This window comes from Antedon mediterranea, chromosome 5, assembly GCF_964355755.1.
Source record: "Antedon mediterranea chromosome 5, ecAntMedi1.1, whole genome shotgun sequence".
Lineage (NCBI taxonomy): Eukaryota > Metazoa > Echinodermata > Crinoidea > Comatulida > Antedonidae > Antedon > Antedon mediterranea.
In genome coordinates, this window is record NC_092674.1 from 28594182 (window position 1) to 28613906 (window position 19725).

General features: G+C 31.0%; 3 protein-coding genes across 6 annotated transcripts; 2 read left to right on the plus strand and 1 right to left on the minus strand.

The window, feature by feature from the left end:
- Positions 1-48: 48 nt before the first annotated feature.
- Positions 49-3986, plus strand: LOC140050260 (protein YIPF6-like). Its single transcript, XM_072095373.1, has 7 exons — positions 49-100; positions 560-688; positions 795-873; positions 988-1030; positions 1408-1527; positions 1999-2153; positions 2398-3986. Exons 1-7 carry the CDS (start codon positions 71-73, stop codon positions 2511-2513), a joined length of 672 nt encoding a protein of 223 aa, XP_071951474.1. The 5' UTR covers positions 49-70; the 3' UTR covers positions 2514-3986.
- A 455-nt stretch (positions 3987-4441) lies between these two features.
- LOC140050261 (large ribosomal subunit protein uL6-like) lies at positions 4442-6649 on the minus strand. The gene is made up of 5 exons (XM_072095374.1): positions 6609-6649; positions 5875-5928; positions 5469-5671; positions 5139-5352; positions 4442-4664 (listed from the first exon to the last, which is right to left on the minus strand). Exons 2-5 carry the CDS (start codon positions 5918-5920, stop codon positions 4555-4557), a joined length of 573 nt encoding a protein of 190 aa, XP_071951475.1. The 5' UTR covers positions 5921-5928; positions 6609-6649; the 3' UTR covers positions 4442-4554.
- Positions 6650-6859: 210 nt separating this feature from the next.
- On the plus strand, positions 6860-19725 carry LOC140050263 (protein YIPF5-like). 4 transcript variants are annotated; one of them, XM_072095378.1, is made up of 8 exons: positions 6860-6908; positions 7061-7152; positions 15619-15735; positions 16596-16729; positions 17586-17620; positions 17746-17856; positions 18275-18456; positions 19009-19717. In XM_072095378.1, the coding sequence occupies exons 3-8, from the start codon at positions 15632-15634 to the stop codon at positions 19169-19171; spliced, it is 729 nt and encodes a 242-aa protein (XP_071951479.1). In that variant the 5' UTR covers positions 6860-6908; positions 7061-7152; positions 15619-15631; the 3' UTR covers positions 19172-19717. The 4 variants fall into 4 exon arrangements, with proteins under 4 accessions (XP_071951479.1, XP_071951480.1, XP_071951481.1 ...); XM_072095379.1 differs by having other exon boundaries at positions 6871-6908; positions 7061-7178; positions 15610-15735; positions 19009-19719; XM_072095380.1 differs by having other exon boundaries at positions 6877-6908; positions 7061-7156; positions 15610-15735; positions 19009-19725.

The following is a 19725-nucleotide window of genomic DNA, read 5'->3' on the forward strand; positions in this document are numbered from 1 at the left end:
GGTAAACCCACGTGACGTGAACGAGTTAATTAAGAGGGCGCCATCACAATCAACAAAAACACGGACCACCATGGCTGACACGGAGATTGACACGTCACAGGTGTGTTTTTAGATGTAAAATCATTAATTAATCGTTTATTGAGATTTTTTAATTTAGATATAATAGTTTCCCGCATATTTTAGATATTCAGTGTGCAAAAATTAAACAGTAAAATTAAAAAGCATGGTCATTACATTATTGATGCTTTCTATTCAGCCTTCTAACTAGGCCTAGTAGTAGGCCTAGCCAAGATTCCGACCACCGATAAGTCAATTTGTCGGCGGGATTTAAAGCGTACCTCGGGCGCGTGCAATTATTGGTGCCATATGGTTGATTGCGGTGAAGGGCGATGTACGAGCTCTATCAGGAGACCACCTACTGTGTATATTTATTATACACAGTTTTTATTCACTCATCCCTCATGTAGATTGATGGATTGATTTAGAATAAAAGATAATGTTTTTAAAAAAGATGAAATTATTTAAACAGTGTGTATAATAATAATTTAATATTTTTCAGCTTGATTCGAAAATGCAAACTATTGATATGAACATGCCTATAGAGGGCGATATTACAGTACCAGGAGCACCCGAGGAAGATGACGAAACTGCTTTTTCAACACTCGATGAACCGATTAGAGAAACAATTGTACGTCAATGTGATTTATTAATTTATGCACTCGCTTTATATTAATTGATGCGAAACTATTTTACAACATCACATGTGTTAATCATTAATTTTTGTTTTCTTTCAGATGAGAGATTTAAATGCAGTTTTTTCAAAGTTTTTACATGTTCTGTATCCAAAACAAAGTAAAACATTATTGCGTGAATGTAAGTTGGACAATCATGTTAAACAAACATTTCTTTTAACCTCCTTAAAAGCTCTGTCTATCACTATCAAACTAGTCAACAGAAGAATAAATTTGATTTGTTTTACCTTTTTAGGGGACTTGTGGGGACCACTTATACTCTGCACACTATTAGCGATGTAAGTATCTATTTTTTAATTACAGTACCGTATATCCTTTGGTATAATCTAACCACCGTAGAACACAAAATTGGGCTGACTTTTGGAGGTGTGGTTGTACCCGGGGAAACCCTGGTCCAGGCAAAAATTGATTGGTAAGCATTTCTTGTAAAAACCCATCTATACTGGCTAGAGAGAGGCCTACATCCATACCAAAAGTCAATACTGGGACTATACCAGAGGATATTCCTGTTTGTGAAATCAGACATAAAGTAGGGGGTGTGATTAAACCGGAAGCTGGATTATACGTGAGGATATATGTATTCATTTTCTGTATGACATAAGGAAATCATAAATGCCTTAATATTCAGTCTTATTCAACATAATATAATTTTTAGGATGTTGCAGGCTTCTGATGAAAAGAAGACGGAGCAGCCTCAGTTCTCAGAAGTGTTTGTGCTGGTTTCATTTGGTTCTGTCATCGTAACACTAAACTCAAAGTTGCTTGGTGGCTTAATGTGAGTTGTATAATTTTAGATTTAAGCCCACCCTCAAATTTAAGCCCACCCTTCAATTTTAGCCCATACTTAGATTTCGATCTCATCCTCAAATTAGCACATCCTCCATAGCCCATCCTAAGATTTTATCTCACCCTCAGAATATTTATAAGCTTTATAATTAAGTCCATTCTATTTATTTAACTAATTAATAGAGTATAATTCCCATGTTAAGCCCATCTACAATAAATATAAGCCCATAGGTATAATGTCAACTTTCAGGTAGAATACAGGCTCAGTGGCTGTTGTCACCAATCACACTTACACAAGATATATATTTCCCTTAAATATTATTCACTTAGATAGAAGATTTTTGTTAATTTTAAGGGTAAGTGTTTGCCATAGCCTAAGGCTCCTATGCACAATTAAAATTCAATACAGTTCACATACAGTAACTTTATCATAAAAAATATTCTATTTTCTACATTTCAGATCTTTCTTCCAAACTGTGTGTATCCTAGGTTACTGTCTTCTTCCATTGAACGTGGCATTAATTTTCTGTCGGCTGTTGTTGTTATCATCAAATCAGTACTTATTTATTGTGCGCTTAATTGTTACGTTCATTGCTTTCTTTTGGTCAACATTAGGTAAGCTTTTTATTTATTTATTTTTACAAAATAAAGTAAAACAATTTCCAAATTTTTGTATACAATTATTTACGTATAATAAATATGTACGTGTGCACAACATTTTGACTTGTCATCAACAAATCGTCAACTGGCAATGATCTTCCTACTTTAATAACTTTTTAAAAACCCCTTCCTACTCGAAGCAATAGAAGATTTATTTAGACAATAATTAATAAGTATTAATTTTATATTTTTATTTCAGCTTCTCTGGCCTTTTTGGCTGATAGTCAACCACCAAACAAGAAGGGTTTAGCCCTCTATCCCATTTGTCTTTTCTACTTTGTTATCGCTTGGCTTATTCTGGGTCAGACAGCTTGAATACATCGTGGAAAATGATTCCTTCAGTGCAATATTATGTTCATTAAAGGTGGTTAAGTATTATTACCAGTGGCGTAACGGCTATGAGTGCTCACTGGCTAAACCAAGAGCTTATGGGGAACCTGAGCATCAGCAGTCCAATGCAACTACTCGGCATTGGAAGGCCCCTTAGGAGTGCTAAACTTGGGGCTTTTGCCCTGTGCATTACGCCACTGATTATTACAAGGAAAGGCAACACAAAACTGAAAGCGGATTGGTGTCTCAAGACCCAGGAGGATAAATGGGTGCTGCTGAAAAAGGATTATCTTCAACAGGCAGCAAGACAAACAATCTATTGTTAGGCCAACCAGCAATATGACAACAGACAATTGATGTTCCTGGTTGTAAACTTATCATTGTCTACACTATCAAACGAGTTTGACAGAAAGAATGATGTGCCTATGTACATATGGTAGTGATATGACATCATCATGTTTATATATGGGCACATCACAATTTTTTGTCATGTTTGATAGTGTAGACAGAGCTTTAAACAATGAAACTTATAATTTTGGAAATGAATTTAAAGGCAATACAACAGATAATTCAACTGTAAAACTATGGATAGATGACAGGAGTATAGTGCTATTAAGCTAGCTGAAGCTAAGGAAAACAAACTTGCAGGAGACACAATTGAGTAAACAATGAAATACCCTTTTCACATCACCTAGCAAAACTCCAGTTAACACACTGGTGCATCAACACCTGTGTTTGTATGGCTTGGCAATGTGAAAGGGGCATTACATAATCAAATCTCATATTCATAAACCTCTTTCCAGTTATGTAATTGTACATGCTTGATTTAATGCAACTCGGCTATAACATAAAGTGTATGTTTATCTAGGCTATTTAGTATAATGTTAAACAAATTAGTATAAAAATGACAAAGCCTAAAACATGTTTATCAATCATTCTGTTTTTTTTTATATATTATTGCCTATTAATTTAAGAAATTATTATTACTCCCAATGCCATATAGTGGTATATGGCCTATTGTAATTAGTATTATAGAAAAGATCTACAGCAATTTATGCTATAATGTTTTGATACTTTTTTCTAAGTAAAAATTATACAGTAAATACATTTGATTATATTAACCATTTTACTTGTTTTGCACTTGGTTTGATGGAAAGTTTTTATATTTTGAATGAAGTTTAGAGTTGCAGGGAATTAAAAGATTTCTTTTAAAATTAAAATAAACTTTCTTTAGGTTTATTACATAATATACTGTATATAATTGAGAAGTTTGCAATTTATAATTACTTTAAAAATTGAGATGAAAATAATCGTTTATTATTAATGTACATTTATTTATTATTTGGTGCCTTTTAAATAAAGGGGTTATACAATAATCCAATTCTTTTTTATTTTGAGTGCATTTGTAATTAAAGGAAGATTCATTTTGAAAGTTAATGGATAAAATTATGCAAACTTTGGTTCCAACAGTTACTTGGACCATGCTATTGAAAAGTACAGTACGGGCATCTGTAGCCATATTCACCAGTTATAATACACTCAATGGACTAAAAAGAAAACTTGCTTAAAATTAAATAATATTAATATTGTACAACTTTAAGCTCTGTCCACACTATCAAACTTTATGTGACCAAAAAAATGTGATGTCATATCACTACTATTTGGGCATATCACACTTGTTTTGATAAACACGCTTTATATAGTGTAGACAGACCTTTATGGAATTGAATATTTATTTACTGAAGTGAAAATTCTTGTTATAAATAGTTCAATATAGCCACTGCATATCAAGTCGGTCTTGACCGGGAAGGGGAGAGAAGAGATAATTTTATCATTATTGCTGGGTGCGCTGCAGTTTTTCAATGCATTTTAAAACAAAAGACACACTTAAATACAAAACAAATAACAAAAACTTTCAATATTACAATGTTATTTTATTTAATCTTGGTTGTTTTATGGTTTTATTGTGGCTGTGGTTATTCTATGAAGAATTTTATTTCTTTAGTCCGTTGTTCAGTTTAATTTACTATTGTCCTTCTGGAATGACAATTGTTGTTTTCTCTGACACATAAATACCATCTAAGAATTTTCGAATATCCTTGTTCTTGACAGTTGTGGACTGTTGAATTGAGGCAGCTGCAGAAAAAAACAAAAAAAAACAGTATTCAATGATTTTGGACCGGTGACAATTGGGTGTAGTACACGGTGACCACTGGGTGTAGTACGCGGTGACAATTGGGTGTAGTACAGTGACCACTGGGTGTAGTACACGGTGTCTATTGGGTGTATATAGTGTTTTTTATAAGCTGTAAAACTATCTGTTCATGTGTGTGTACAAGGAATTTTTTCGAGCCACAACACTGTTCATTTGTTGTACATTGTGTCCATAGAATGTAATATGTTGTATACAGTCATACATGGTGTTTTTGTGTTGCTTGTGAGCTATGCATCAAGTTCAGTGTTGTGCATGTTTATTAAACAATAGATAACACTGCAATTAAGAAGGTACCTCTGTACACCATCATCAGTGTGACAGCCCATATCCAAGATTTTACAATTCATCATATGATGATAAATGTATTAAATAATTAAAAGGCTATTGTTACATACCACATTGTGAAACCTTTTCGATGTCATTTCCTTCAAGAATCAGCTCATCTTTCATCTTGGGTGATGATGATACAATCACACCTTCTTTCATCTGCACACGACGGATAAACTTCTCTCCGAGAAAGTTTCGGATCTCAATAAGGGAACCATTTTCCTGGATGTTGCAGTTGATTGGGAAATGAGCATACACAGACCTCATTTTGTATTTGTACCCCTAATAAAAACAATTTTTTAAAAATAAATTAAAGCTGATTTTGTGTCACTTTCAGCTTGTGCACTCTACCAACTCTGGATTTGTTTTAAATAAAATACAAACATTTAACAACTTACAAGTGTTACACCTTTAATCATGTTTTCAATATGGGTGCAGATAGTACGAACACCAGCTAATTCCTTCTTAATTCCGAACCATTTGTCAACACGGATCTTCTTTCCAATGACAGTCAGTTCCACCCTCATGTGTCGGAAGGTACGTACCAACACCCCTCTGGGTCCTGTCACTGTGATGGTCCTTGCCTTGATGGATACCGTGACTGAAACAATAAGTTTATCAAGTTTAAAAAATCGAACTTGGTATAAATTGTTAGAAAGTAAGGGAGGGGGTGGGTGGTGGGATGGTACACTTGTGCTGACATAAGTATTGAAGCCAGCGTTTAGGGGGTTGGCTTGGTGGTAGATTGACTCATCATCAATATTGAAAACAAAAATTGTTTGAACTAAAAAAGAGTTCCTGTACCATTTTCCGGCACCTCCACAAATCTTGTTGCTAAGATAGTCTTCATAGCTGCACCTGAAAGAAAAATTATTACAAAAATATATTATTACACAATTACTAAAATTATACTGTACTTCATATTATTGGCATAAGCCTATTTTCTCATTGGTAAGATTTGTTTAACCCTTTTCTTACATTTCTGGGTGCAAAAACATATGTGGTCACTTCGTCCCAAACCTGGCCTTCTAATCTAAGCATGGGCCTAACGCTAGGCCCTATCTATCTCTAGTTAGTACAGCAGTAATAAAACAGTACACTTCACATATAGGCCTAGGAGGCTAGGGCCGGCCTACATACAGCACAGTTCAGTACACATTCGTTCGTATCGCCTATTATTAGTAATTACTACTAGGTCATGGCGAGATATTCAGTAGATCAGTAATAAACTATTGAATGTTTCATTTCATGCTCTAATAATAATCTATCCTGGGCCGGGTGTTTTTTTTTTTTTTGGTAATTCTGTAGTATACATCTCCTTTTTGACGTAGGCCTACATATTGGTTTTCTATGTACAGTACATGTAACCATTTAAATCAAGCATTTCATTCATACTATTATCAACTATCACAAACTAATAGCACACAGACTTTATATTATGTTTTATACATTTAATAAGGCAGTTTATAAAGAAGGATGATCAATATATAACTGAGAAATTTATAGATTTTAATAACTATTTTTCATAACTCACGAACCTCTGCTATCGCACAGACCGAAAAGGTCGATCGGTAGTCTCGGAGAGGTCAAATAAATGTAGTCCAACTTAAGCTATTAAAATTAACTTAGTTTAAGTTTAATTATGTTTGATAAGGTTTACACTAGAAACATGATTGAAACTACAATTTTGGATATTTTAATATTATTTACAGCTAACAACATTAGTAATTTTATTACCTATTTATATTTGATAATAATAATAATTTCAGAATAATATTTTTGAGTAGGCTAGGTACTCGACCCACGTACACAAACTTTTTCCGAAGGACAAAAATATCGTGAGTACCACTGTTAAAATTGTATTTATTAATCCTAGCCCTACTAATATATGTACCAAATAACGCTGTTCGCTTTTATTGTGTATAATAGTGTAGACTTCTGTTCAGGTGGTTTTTATGATACTGTTCTTTAATTTGATTAAAATCACCAGAAAAGTTAGGCCATTCTCATCGCCCACCACCAACCAGTTCAAAGTCGGACACCGCACACAGACAGCAGTACCCACCCCCGTGCTGAAGGAAGGCAGGTATATAAACTATACCAAACTGGCGAGTAAATCATGTTTTACTTTTTAAACCTCGCAACGTCTGGTTGAAAAGGCTACTCGGACCAATAATTGCTATTAGCCTAGGGGTTATTGCGATTTGGACGTTTCTGATTGGCTGTAGCCATGGACTATATTGATTAACACTGTTCTGATTGGTTGTAGCTTTGAATACATCTTCTCGGAACTCGTCCTTAATACAATAGCAATTTAGCACAGTGTTTTACTATAATTAAATAGCAATTTAGGTAAATGTCTTTTGAAATGAAATTAAATAAATTATAACCAATTTGGTTAGAGTAAAACACAATGATAAAGAATAGGAAACATTTAATAATATGATAAATTACATTTACATAGCAATTTAGCACTGTGTTTTACTATAACCAATTTGGTTAGAGTAAAACACAATGATAAAGAATAAGAAACATTTAATAACATGATAAATGACATTTAGCAATTTAGCACTGTGTTTTACTATAACCAATTTGGTTAGAGTAAAGCACAATGATAAAGAATAGGAAACATTTAATAACATGATAAATGACATTCACATAGCAATTTAGCACTGTGTTTTACTATAACCAATCAGATTAGAGTAAAACACAATGATAAAGAATAGGAAACATTTAATAATATGATATATAACATTTACATAGCAATTTAGCACTGTGTTTTACTATAACCAATTTGATTAGAGTAAAACACAACGATAAAGAATAGGAAACATTTAATAACATGATAAATTACATTTACATAGCAATTTATCACTGTGTTTTACTATAACCAATTTGGTTAGAGTAAAACACAATGATAAAGAATAGGAAACATTTAATAATATGATAAATTACATTTACATAGCAATTTATCACTGTGTTTTACTATAACCAATTTGGTTAGAGTAAAACACAATGATAAAGAATAAGAAACATTTAATAACATGATAAATGACATTTACATAGCAATTTAGCACTGTGTTTTACTATAACCAATTTGGTTAGAGTAAAGCACAATGATAAAGAATAGGAAACATTTAATAACATGATAAATGACATTCACATAGCAATTTAGCACTGTGTTTTACTATAACCAATCAGATTAGAGTAAAACACAATGATAAAGAATAGGAAACATTTAATAATATGATATATAACATTTACATAGCAATTTAGCACTGTGTTTTACTATAACCAATTTGATTAGAGTAAAACTCAACGATAAAGAATAGGAAACATTTAATAACATGATAAATTACATTTACATAGCAATTTATCACTGTGTTTTACTATAACCAATTTGGTTAGAGTAAAACACAATGATAAAGAATAGGAAACATTTAATAATATGATAAATTACATTTACATAGCAATTTATCACTGTGTTTTACTATAACCAATTTGGTTAGAGTAAAACACAATGATAAAGAATAGGAATTTAATAATATGATATATAACATTTACATAGCAATTTAGCACTGTGTTTTACTATAACCAATTTGGTTATGGTAAAGCACAATGATAAAGAATAGGAAACATTTAAAAATATGATAAATGACATTCACATAGCAATTTAGCACTGTGTTTTACTATACCAATTTGATTAGAGTAAAACACAATGATAAAGAATATGAAACATTTAATAATATGATAAATTGATAGCACTGTGTTTTACTATACCAATTTAGTTTTGGATAAAGAATATGAATTTAAAGAATGGATATAATATGATATGATACAATATGATTTTCTCCAAATTAGTAAGACATTTTGGAATACTGCGTGCGTAGTGCACCTAACAAGATCATGTTCGCTATTTAAAACTCACATTTTAAAACCGTAAACGCATAAATTTGCGGACAAACTCGTAAAACACACTTCCAGAGATTTAATAATTTTAACAGTACTACAAAATCCATAATATAAAGTAGTATAGATTTGTACAAAAAGAGCAGAACAATTAAATTAACTGTCATTACATCTACTGAACTGTCTCATTACATCTACTGAAAAATTCATCGCGATGAATTTATTTATAATACACCAATCAGATCACACGCAATTAGTATGGATGCCAGTTTAGGCGATGATAAAATCGCGTCGATGATGCAATGAAAATTGCGTCGATGTGATGAAAATTGCGTCGATGAATATAGTATTGATGTAATGATGTGATGAACATTGCGTCGATGAAAATTGCGTCGATGTAATGAAAATTGCGTTAATGTGATGAAAATTGCGTCGATGAAAATTGCGTCGATGAAAACTGCGATCTCCCTGCCGGTATGATTTGAATATGATGTCATGGATGCTGGACATCTGGATTTTATGTACTGAACTGGTGGATTAACGGAAGCAATTAGCTAGAAGATATAATGTGTCCGAAAGGACAATAATGGATCCATTGCTAAAATGTGTTGACAATAAATCACTAAAATGTTAATCAGTGCATATATTTCAACATTGTTTTAGTGCGCGATCACTGTGCGCTTGTCTATAACGCGCGCTAGCGCAAGCGGTAAACATGTTTATCATATCAAAATATTCAGAAACCGTCAATTTTTAGCAACATGATAACATTATTAACATCATTATTAACATCAGCATTTACTTTACTAGTAGTCATTTTCATCATTGATTGAATTAAAACCATTTGGAATTTTCATAATCAATTAAATTCATCACATCAATTTTCATCGATGCAGTTTTCATCGACGCAATTTTCATCGATGCAGTTTTCATCGACGCAATTTTCATCGACGCAATTTTCATCGATGCAATTTTCATCGACGCAATGTAAATTGCGTCGACGCAATCTACATTGCATCGAAGCAATCTACATTGCGTCGATGCAATTTTCATCGACGCAATTTCATCATCGACGCAATTTTTATCATCGCCAAAAACTTGTGTAAAACGGCGTTCCATAAGTGACGAATCGCATATTCGCCGTTTATTGTTGAGGCGCGTAAACAGTGTGCGCAATGCACGTTTTCTTCCCATGACGAGACGAATCGATATTCGACTCTTCTTGTGACGAATAATCGCCAAATTATAATTAATATAATTAATTAATGAAATAAGATACGCAGTTGATGTTTGCATCAATTGTTCTTTAGAATAAATACTTTCGAAATACAAAACAAAAAATGTGTGGTGAGTGACGATATGTTCAATCATGGACCTATAAATTACTAATTTATAGGTCCATGATTCAATATCTGTAGCTTCAATTCAAACATAATGTAACAGAAAATTCGAAGCGTAAAAAACGTTCGTTTACACAACACTTTTTTTTATACTTTATTATTGATTATTATATTATACAGGAATACTATTTATTTCCTCATTTCTACCCAAGAATAAACAATTTTTGGATACAAAACTTTATGTGAATTACATTACCAAAATATTAAAATGAGGATAAAAAAACATCGCGTAAAATACTCGTACTCAAAAGCTTCTGAAATTTGTAGATATATGTCATGAAAAAGAAATTTGACATTCCCAATAATTTTTTTTGGCAAAAATGTAATATATGAAACATACAATTTACATAGTTTATCATTGTTTTTTATTAGAACCAATATGGTTACACAGTTAAACATAGTGATAAAGAATAGATACTTGTTAGGTTACTACCCTACCCTCTAGTTTGAAGCGACATTATAAATTCATCGAGAAAAAAAAACGTATCGTATTCAGAAACGTTTGACATTTTGTATAGATATGTTCAATAAGACAAAACAAATTATAAATTTCAAGACAAATCGATGATTTCCATTATTTGCATTTCAAAAAATTCACACTTATGAAAGACCATACATTTTCAACATTTCCTTTTTTCTGTGTACCGAGTTTAGAAACTTTTTGAATACCAGACGTATTTTTTTGTGATGCTTTTTCATTTGAATTGTAGTATAAAATGTCATTGAAACGAGATAAAAATCATACAAGACATGTTATAATAGGTTGCTCTATATACATAACAAAATTAGTTCTTTTTTTTGGTAAGAATCGCCAATGAAGTAGAAAGTTATTTCAGATGTAGTGTGCATTTATACGTCATTAATAGTAGGCCTAAAATATAATATTAAATATTATAAAGAATATCAAACATTTTATGTTATGAAAAATAAAATTGACATATAAGTTTATCATTGTGTTTTACTATAACCATTTTGGTTAAAAGTTAAACACAGTGAGTGATAAAGAATAGAACTGTTTTAGTTTATTTAACCCTAACCCTAGTTTGAAGCGATCACATATTTAATATTCATCGCTAAAAATACGTATCGTCTTGAAAAACGTTTGATATTTGGTAGATATGTTCAATATAGGTTCTTACATCTATAATGCAAAAGAAATATCCTAATAGTTTTATTTTGATTTCTGAGAATCATCAATGAAGTAAAAATGTGTTGGAAATGTATTGTCTTTCATAAGTGTAAATGTTTAGAAATGCAAATTATTAAAATCACGAATTTGTCTTGAAACTTTTATTTTTTGTTTGTTTTATAGACGTAAGAACCTATTGAACATATTTACCAAATTTCAAATGTTTCTGAATACGATACGTATTTTTTCGCGATGAAAAGTATGTGATCGCTTCAAACTAGGGTTAGAGTTATATAACCTAAAACAGTGTCTATTCTTTATCATTGTGTTTAACTGTGTAACCAAATTGGTTCTGTAAAACAAGATGATAAACTATGTAACTTGTATTTATTATTATTACATTATATGTATCCTATAATGTAATATGAAAAATAAAATGTACATAGTTTATCATTGTGTTGTACTAAAACCAATTTGGTTAAAAGTTAAACACAGTGTTAAAGAATGAACTGTTAGGTTATTTAACCCTAACCCTAGTTTGAAGCGATCACATACTTAATTCATCGATAAAAATACGTATCGTCTCAAAAAACGTTTGAAATTTGGTACATGTTCAATATAGGTTCTTACATCTATAATGTAAAAGAAATATCATAATTTGTTTTATTTTGATTTCTGGGAATCATCAATGAAGTAAAAATGTGTTGGAAAATGTATGGTATTTCATAAGTGTACATTTTTAGAAATGCAAATTATTAAAATCACGAATTTTTTGTGAAATTTATATTTTTTGTTTGTTTTATAGACGTAAGAACCTATTAAACATATCTAACAAATTTCAAAAGTTTCTAAATACGATACGTACTTTTTCGCGATGAATTGATTATGTCGCTTCAAACTAGGGTTAGGGTTATATAACCTAAAACAGTATCTATTCTTTATCACTGTGTTTAACTGTGTCACCAAATTGGTTCTGTAAAACAAGATGATAAACTATGTAACTTGTATTTATTATATTATTACATTATATGTATCCTATTCTTTTCATAACGTTTAGATAATAAGATATGTTTAATATAATATTTTGCTATGTAAATAATATCATATAATAAATGTTTCATTATCATTGTGTTTTACTGTAACCAAATTGGCTATAGTAAAACACAATACTAAATTTGTATGTAAATGTATCATATTATTATATGTTTCCTATTCTTAATTTGTGTTTTACTGTATCCAGCACAGTGCTAAATATCATTTATCATAGTTAAAATGTTTTACTCTAACCAAATTGGTTATAGTAAAACACAGTGATAAATTACTATGTAAATGTCATTTATCATATTATTAAATGTTTCATATTCTTTATCATTGTGCTTTACTCTAATCAAATTGGTTATAGTAAAACACAGTGCTAAATTTCTATGTGAATGTCATTTATCATGTTATTAAATGTTTCCTATTCTTTATCATTGTGTTTTACTCTAACCAAATTGGTTATAGTAAAACACAGTGCTAAATTGCTATGTAATGACATTTATCATATTATTAAATGTTTCCTATTCTATATCATTGTGCTTTACCATAATCAAATTGGTTATAGTAAAACATTGTGCTAAATTGCTAGCTATGTATGTAAATAATCATTATTATTAAATGTTTCCTATTCTTTGTCATTGTGTTTTACTCTAACCAAATTGGTTATAGTAAAACACAGTGCTAAATTGCTATGTAATGACATTTATCATATTATTAAATGTTTCCTATTCTATATCATTGTGCTTTACCATAACCAAATTGGTTATAGTAAAACATGGTGCTAAATTGCTATGTAAATAATCATTATTATTAAATGTTTCCTATTCTATATCATTGTGCTTTACCATAACCAAATTGGTTATAGTAAAACACAGTGATAAATTGCTATGTAAATGTCATTTATCATATTATTAAATGTTTCCTATTCTTTATCATTATGTTTTACTTTAACCAAATTGGTTATAGTAAAACACAGTGCTAAATTGCTATGTAAATGTCATTTATCATATTATTAAATGTTTCCTATTCTATATCATTGTGCTTTACCATAACCAAATTGGTTATAGTAAAACACAGTGATAAATTGCTATGTAAATGTCATTTATCATATTATTAAATGTTTCCTATTCTATATCATTGTGTTTTACTATAACCAAATTGGTTATAGTAAAACACAGTGCTAAATTGCTATGTAAATAATCATTATTATTAAATATTTCCTATTCTTTATCATTGTGTTTTACTCTAACCAAATTGGTTATAGTAAAACACAGTGCTAAATTGCTATGTAAATGTCATATATCATATTATTAAATTCCTATTCTTTATCATTCTGCTTTACTTTAACCAAATTGGTTATAGTAAAACACAGTGCTAAATTGCTATGTAAATGTCATTTATCATATTATTAAGTGTTTCCTATTCTTTATCATTGTGTTTTACTTTAACCAAATTGGTTATAGTAAAACACAGTGCTAAATTGCTATGTAAATGTCATTTATCAAATTATTAAATGTTTCCTATTCTATATCATTGTGTTTTACTCTAACCAAATTGGTTATAGTAAAACACAGTGCTAAATTGCTATGTGAATGTCATATATCATATTATTAAATGTTTCCTATTCTTTATCATTGTGTTTTACTATAACCAAATTGGTTATAGTAAAACACAGTGCTAAATTGCTATGTAAATAATCATTATTATTAAATGTTTCCTATTCTTTATCATTGTGTTTTACTCTAACCAAATTGGTTATAGTAAAACACAGTGATAAATTGCTATGTAAATGTCATTTATCATATTATTAAATGTTTCCTATTCTATATCATTGTGTTTTACTATAACCAAATTGGTTATAGTAAAACACAGTGCTAAATTGCTATGTAAATAATCATTATTATTAAATATTTCCTATTCTTTATCATTGTGTTTTACTCTAACCAAATTGGTTATAGTAAAACACAGTGCTAAATTGCTATGTAAATGTCATATATCATATTATTAAATTCCTATTCTTTATCATTCTGCTTTACTTTAACCAAATTGGTTATAGTAAAACACAGTGCTAAATTGATATGTAAATGTCATTTATCATATTATTAAGTGTTTCCTATTCTTTATCATTGTGTTTTACTTTAACCAAATTGGTTATAGTAAAACACAGTGCTAAATTGCTATGTAAATGTCATTTATCAAATTATTAAATGTTTCCTATTCTATATCATTGTGTTTTATTCTAACCAAATTGGTTATAGTAAAACACAGTGCTAAATTGCTATGTGAATGTCATATATCATATTATTAAATGTTTCCTATTCTTTATCATTGTGTTTTACTCTAACCAAATTGGTTATAGTAAAACACAGTGCTAAATTGCTATGTAAATGTCATATATCATATTATTAAATTCCTATTCTTTATCATTCTGCTTTACTTTAACCAAATTGTTTATAGTAAAACACAGTGCTAAATTGCTATGTAAATGTCATTTATCATATTATTAAATGTTGCCTATTCTATATCATTGTGTTTTACTCTAACCAAATTGGTTATAGTAAAACACAGTGATAAATTGCTATGTAATGACATTTATCATATTATTAAATGTTTCCTATTCTTTATCATTGTGTTTTACTCTAACCAAATTGGTTATTGTAAAACACAGTATATTTTACCTCAACAACATCGCCGCAAAATTGTTTATACGTTTATTTTGATTGGCTAACTAAAGTACGGTCTAATGAATATTGATATCAGAAGATTCCCTAGCTTAGTGAAAAAGTTTTATTACCAAAAATATGCTGATTACGTCACTACCGGAAGTTGTAGTCTAGCATGATGCAGACGCAATTGATTATGTACGTTTGTTAAACATATAAAAAGCTGTAAATTACCACAAAACGACAATAGGAAAGAATTCAAAGAAATGCCCTACGTGTTCAAAATCATTGTTTTAATATAGTCTGTATGTATAACTAACAATTGACCTTGTGGAAGAGCGTATAAATTTAATTTAAAGTAAAACATGATTTACTCGCCAATTTGGTATTGGATATATAGCTCAGGAAGGCCGACAAACAACATGGACAGTCAAGGTTTTTACCAAAGTAACTATGATGATAGCCAGCAGTATGGCCAGAGTTATGATATGGGAGGAGATCAATATGCTCAACCACAACAAATGGGGTAATAAAAAAAATGTACAATTTTTAAATTACCTGCATGTTTTTATTAATATTTGAACTTTCATACTTTTTGCCTAAATTCGATTGGGAAAATGGATAATTGAATGTGCTTAAGTGCTTAACACAAGCTTGTTCGTTGAATGCAATCTTAAACCCTGTTGTTAAAGCCCCATTCCCTACGTTTTTTAGATCTAATTTAAGATCACAAACTATATTTAATGTAAAAATAATACTATATGATCCTATTGCGATAACTTTTTTCGTCTTTAAACGGTTAAAAATGTGAAAAATAAGTCGATTCTAATAATTATAGCGGCCCGCTATAAATCCCAAAATGCATTGCGCGCGGATTGATATTTTTGTTTTTCACCTGTAATTCGCCCACTTTTCGATCGATCGTGAGGCCAAAACAAATGGAAGACTCCTAACTTTTCAGCGAAAATACCGGGTTTTCCCCAATTTGTATCAACGGAGTCTGGCAAAAATAGAAAGACAATTAATGCAGCAACTATACAACGTCAGGCTAGGTATATAGGTAGCGTACGATGTTCGTACGTTACCGATGTTTACCAGCTAGGCCTACAAAACTAAGCCTAGCTAGGCTAGGCCTAAGACCGTCCACGAGAGGTCGATCGCCGCGAGCTACTTAGGTAGTGCATTGTTTCTCACTTTTTATCATAATTTACCATAAAACGTAAATTTAAGACAAGGAATGACATGGTTTAATGTTTTTAAAGTGATATATATGTATTATTTTCCAAAAAACGTCCAAAATTGCAGGGAAGGGGTCTTTAAATGAAATGAATGAATTATTGCAACAGTTTGACTAATAAACTACTATAAATATCACTTCTTTTTTAGGTATGACTATTCCCAACAACAATCAGCTTATGGTCAACAAGCATACACAGGTCAAATCATGACACCTGAACCCATGCCAGAGGAAGATACAGGCTATTCTGGAAGCTTTGACGATGAACCACCATTGTTAGAAGGTATAACCCCTACCCTACTACTTTGACCAAGGCAATCTAACAACAGGATGCTGAGCTCCGGAGATCAAAGGGTTTATCTGTGGCTGCGATACGATCAGTTCCACGCACCTTAACAGATACCGCGCACCACAGAGATTATGTACATAGTAAAGTGCTGTTGGTATTTGTCGCAGCCAGACATAAGATCAAAGGACTGTTATGAGTTCCTATCTTGGCAAGGAAAGCTCAGTGTCCTGTTGTAAGATTGCCTTACTTTGACAAAATATATGGTTGTAGAATCCAGTATTTCAACCTCTTAAATTTAGTTCTATTTTATGGTAACACCCTTTAGTGTTACTCTTTGAATATATATGCATATACTAACCAGTAAAATTTGGTTAATTTTTACTCGAAAGTGAGGTTTGATGAACAATTTACTTTAGGTTTGTCTGATGAAGTTGATACTGTCACGGTGCTGACGTCACGACTGTAGGTGGCGCTGAGTGGTTGCTAGCGCAACCAAAAATGCGTTCAACCTGCCTGAGTGACTTTAAGATCACCAATGGTTTGGAATAGGCTTATTGAAGTAATCATTTTAAACTTAATAATTTTTAATAAAAACAAACTAAAATTTCAAAAGATCACTAAATATTCGTTTTTAATAATCTATTTATTCTTCAACTACAGTTTAAGTTAAAAAAAATCAAGCTAAGATACATAATTTGATAGAAATACAGATCTTTACAGTTTATCAATATAGTAGCGTTGAACGCATTTTTTGGTTGGTTAGCAACTAAGCAGCGCCCTCTACCGTTGTGACGTCACACCGTGATACTCTATAGGCTCTTTTTAAAGATTGGCTATCTTCGTTTTTCAGAACTTGGAATTAATTTTGATCACATTTATTCAAAAGTAAGTTTTTTTTTTACAATTAAAAAATAACATTAATAATTTACTCTGTGAAGACAACAGTTTGGATAAATAGAGAAATAATTGTTGAGATTTTTATTTTAATTTATTGTTTTGTTTTTGTTTAGACATTGACTGTATTAAATCCACTGAGAGAGACCTCGGCAGAAGCAGTAAATGATTCAGATTTAGCAGGACCTCTTGTATTTGCATTTGCTTTTGGTGGAACTTTGTTACTTGTAAGTATTTTTTCAAAACTAGTACCAATTTCTGCCAACAAATTATTTGAATATAATGTATTAATATACTATTTAATCACAGCTTTCATCAGTTATTTGTTTCCTAAAACTCTGTCTACACTATCTACTAGTTTGACAAAAAAAGTGTGAGGGGCCCATATATGGTAGTATTATGACATCATATATGGGCACATCACATTTTGTTGTCAAATAAAATTTGATAGAGTAGACAGTGATTATCAAAATAGTTTGACAAAAATGTGTGACGTGCACAAATGGTAGTAATATGCCCAATAGTAGTGATATGATGTCATATCACTACTACCATGTTTGGGCATATCACACTTTCATCGTTTGTCAATCTAGTTTGATAGTGTAGACAGAGCTTTACATTGTTGATTTTGTTACTCTTTTCAAGGCTGGAAAAGTACATTTTGGTTACATATATGGCATTGGCGGAGTAGGGTGTGCTGCCATGTGGGTTCTGTTGAATATGATGAGTTTTACTGGTGTTTCTGCTTCCTGCATCATCAGTGTTCTTGGCTACTGTCTTCTGCCAATGGTGTTCTTGTCTGGGCTTGCTATTATCATGACGTTAGAGTAAGAGTTTTGAAAGTTTTTCTTTATTATTCAGTTATTACTATACTTAAAAGTATTGAACACCCCATTTCACAAAGGTGAAAAACTGGAAGACAGATTACGCTATCTGTACTCTAAACGACCATAAAAAATAATTGTTTGGTACAAAAATGAAAAAAAAATGTACTGTGAATGGACAAAAATGTACATGAGACGGATAAAGTCCATTATAGAACATCCTTGGCAATATGCCTGAAGAATATGTGGCTTTACTAGAACCATGTCATTGTCAAATATTTCCTAAGACCCCATTTCATCATTTTCTTGACAAATTTGAGTCAATTCTCTCTGAAAACCGGAAACTCTCCCAAAAGGTCCCAAATTCTTCTTTACCATAAAAACTCATTCTGAATACCAGAATTTCTGGAAAACCAGACATATTTGGCCAGTCCAAAGGTGTCTGGTATTGAGAGAGTTGACTGTACATACTTATTTTATTGTGATTTGATGAATTAATGTACTGTATTTGTATTTATATAATAAAATTCTACGTCTTGTAATATTTTCTTACAGGTCAATAGCAGGGACGTTGATATCATTATCTGCAATAGGTTGGTGTAGTTGGTCAGCTTCTAAACTCTTTGTCACAGCATTAGCCATGGACTCGCAGCAACCTCTGGTAGCCTACCCATGTGCATTGCTTTATGGAGTCTTTGCTCTTATTACAATATTTTAAACGAGTGTCGCATAATGATTTAAAAATACAATTTACAGAGGAATTAAAGAGCAAAAAGTGAATAATGATGGAGTGGTATTTACTTTTCTATACAGTGTATGTATGAAACTGGCATCTTATTTAAAAACAGCACGAAAGAACATCTAATGTTGTGTGTATCAATGGAATTGACCCAAATCACCTCATATATGGATTTAGGCAGACTGGGTCAGGGTAAAAATTGCCACGTTCCTCTTTTAAAAAAAACATAATTATATGCATTTATGTAATTAGGATTCGTTAGGTGTTAAAAACATTATGGTATTTCATCTCACTATATCATAATTATTCACTTTCATCTTTAGAAATTATATACATTTTAAAATCTGAGATATGTATATGATTGCCAATATAAATATTATTTTCCTTTGTTTTTATTGTGTGCTTACAATTTGAGATTGACAGGTGGAAAAAATACATAGATCTGTATCTCATTCTTGTGAATACTTGACCAAAATATATCCTCTATTACTTATTGTATTATTTATTAAGCACATAATATATGTCACAATTCA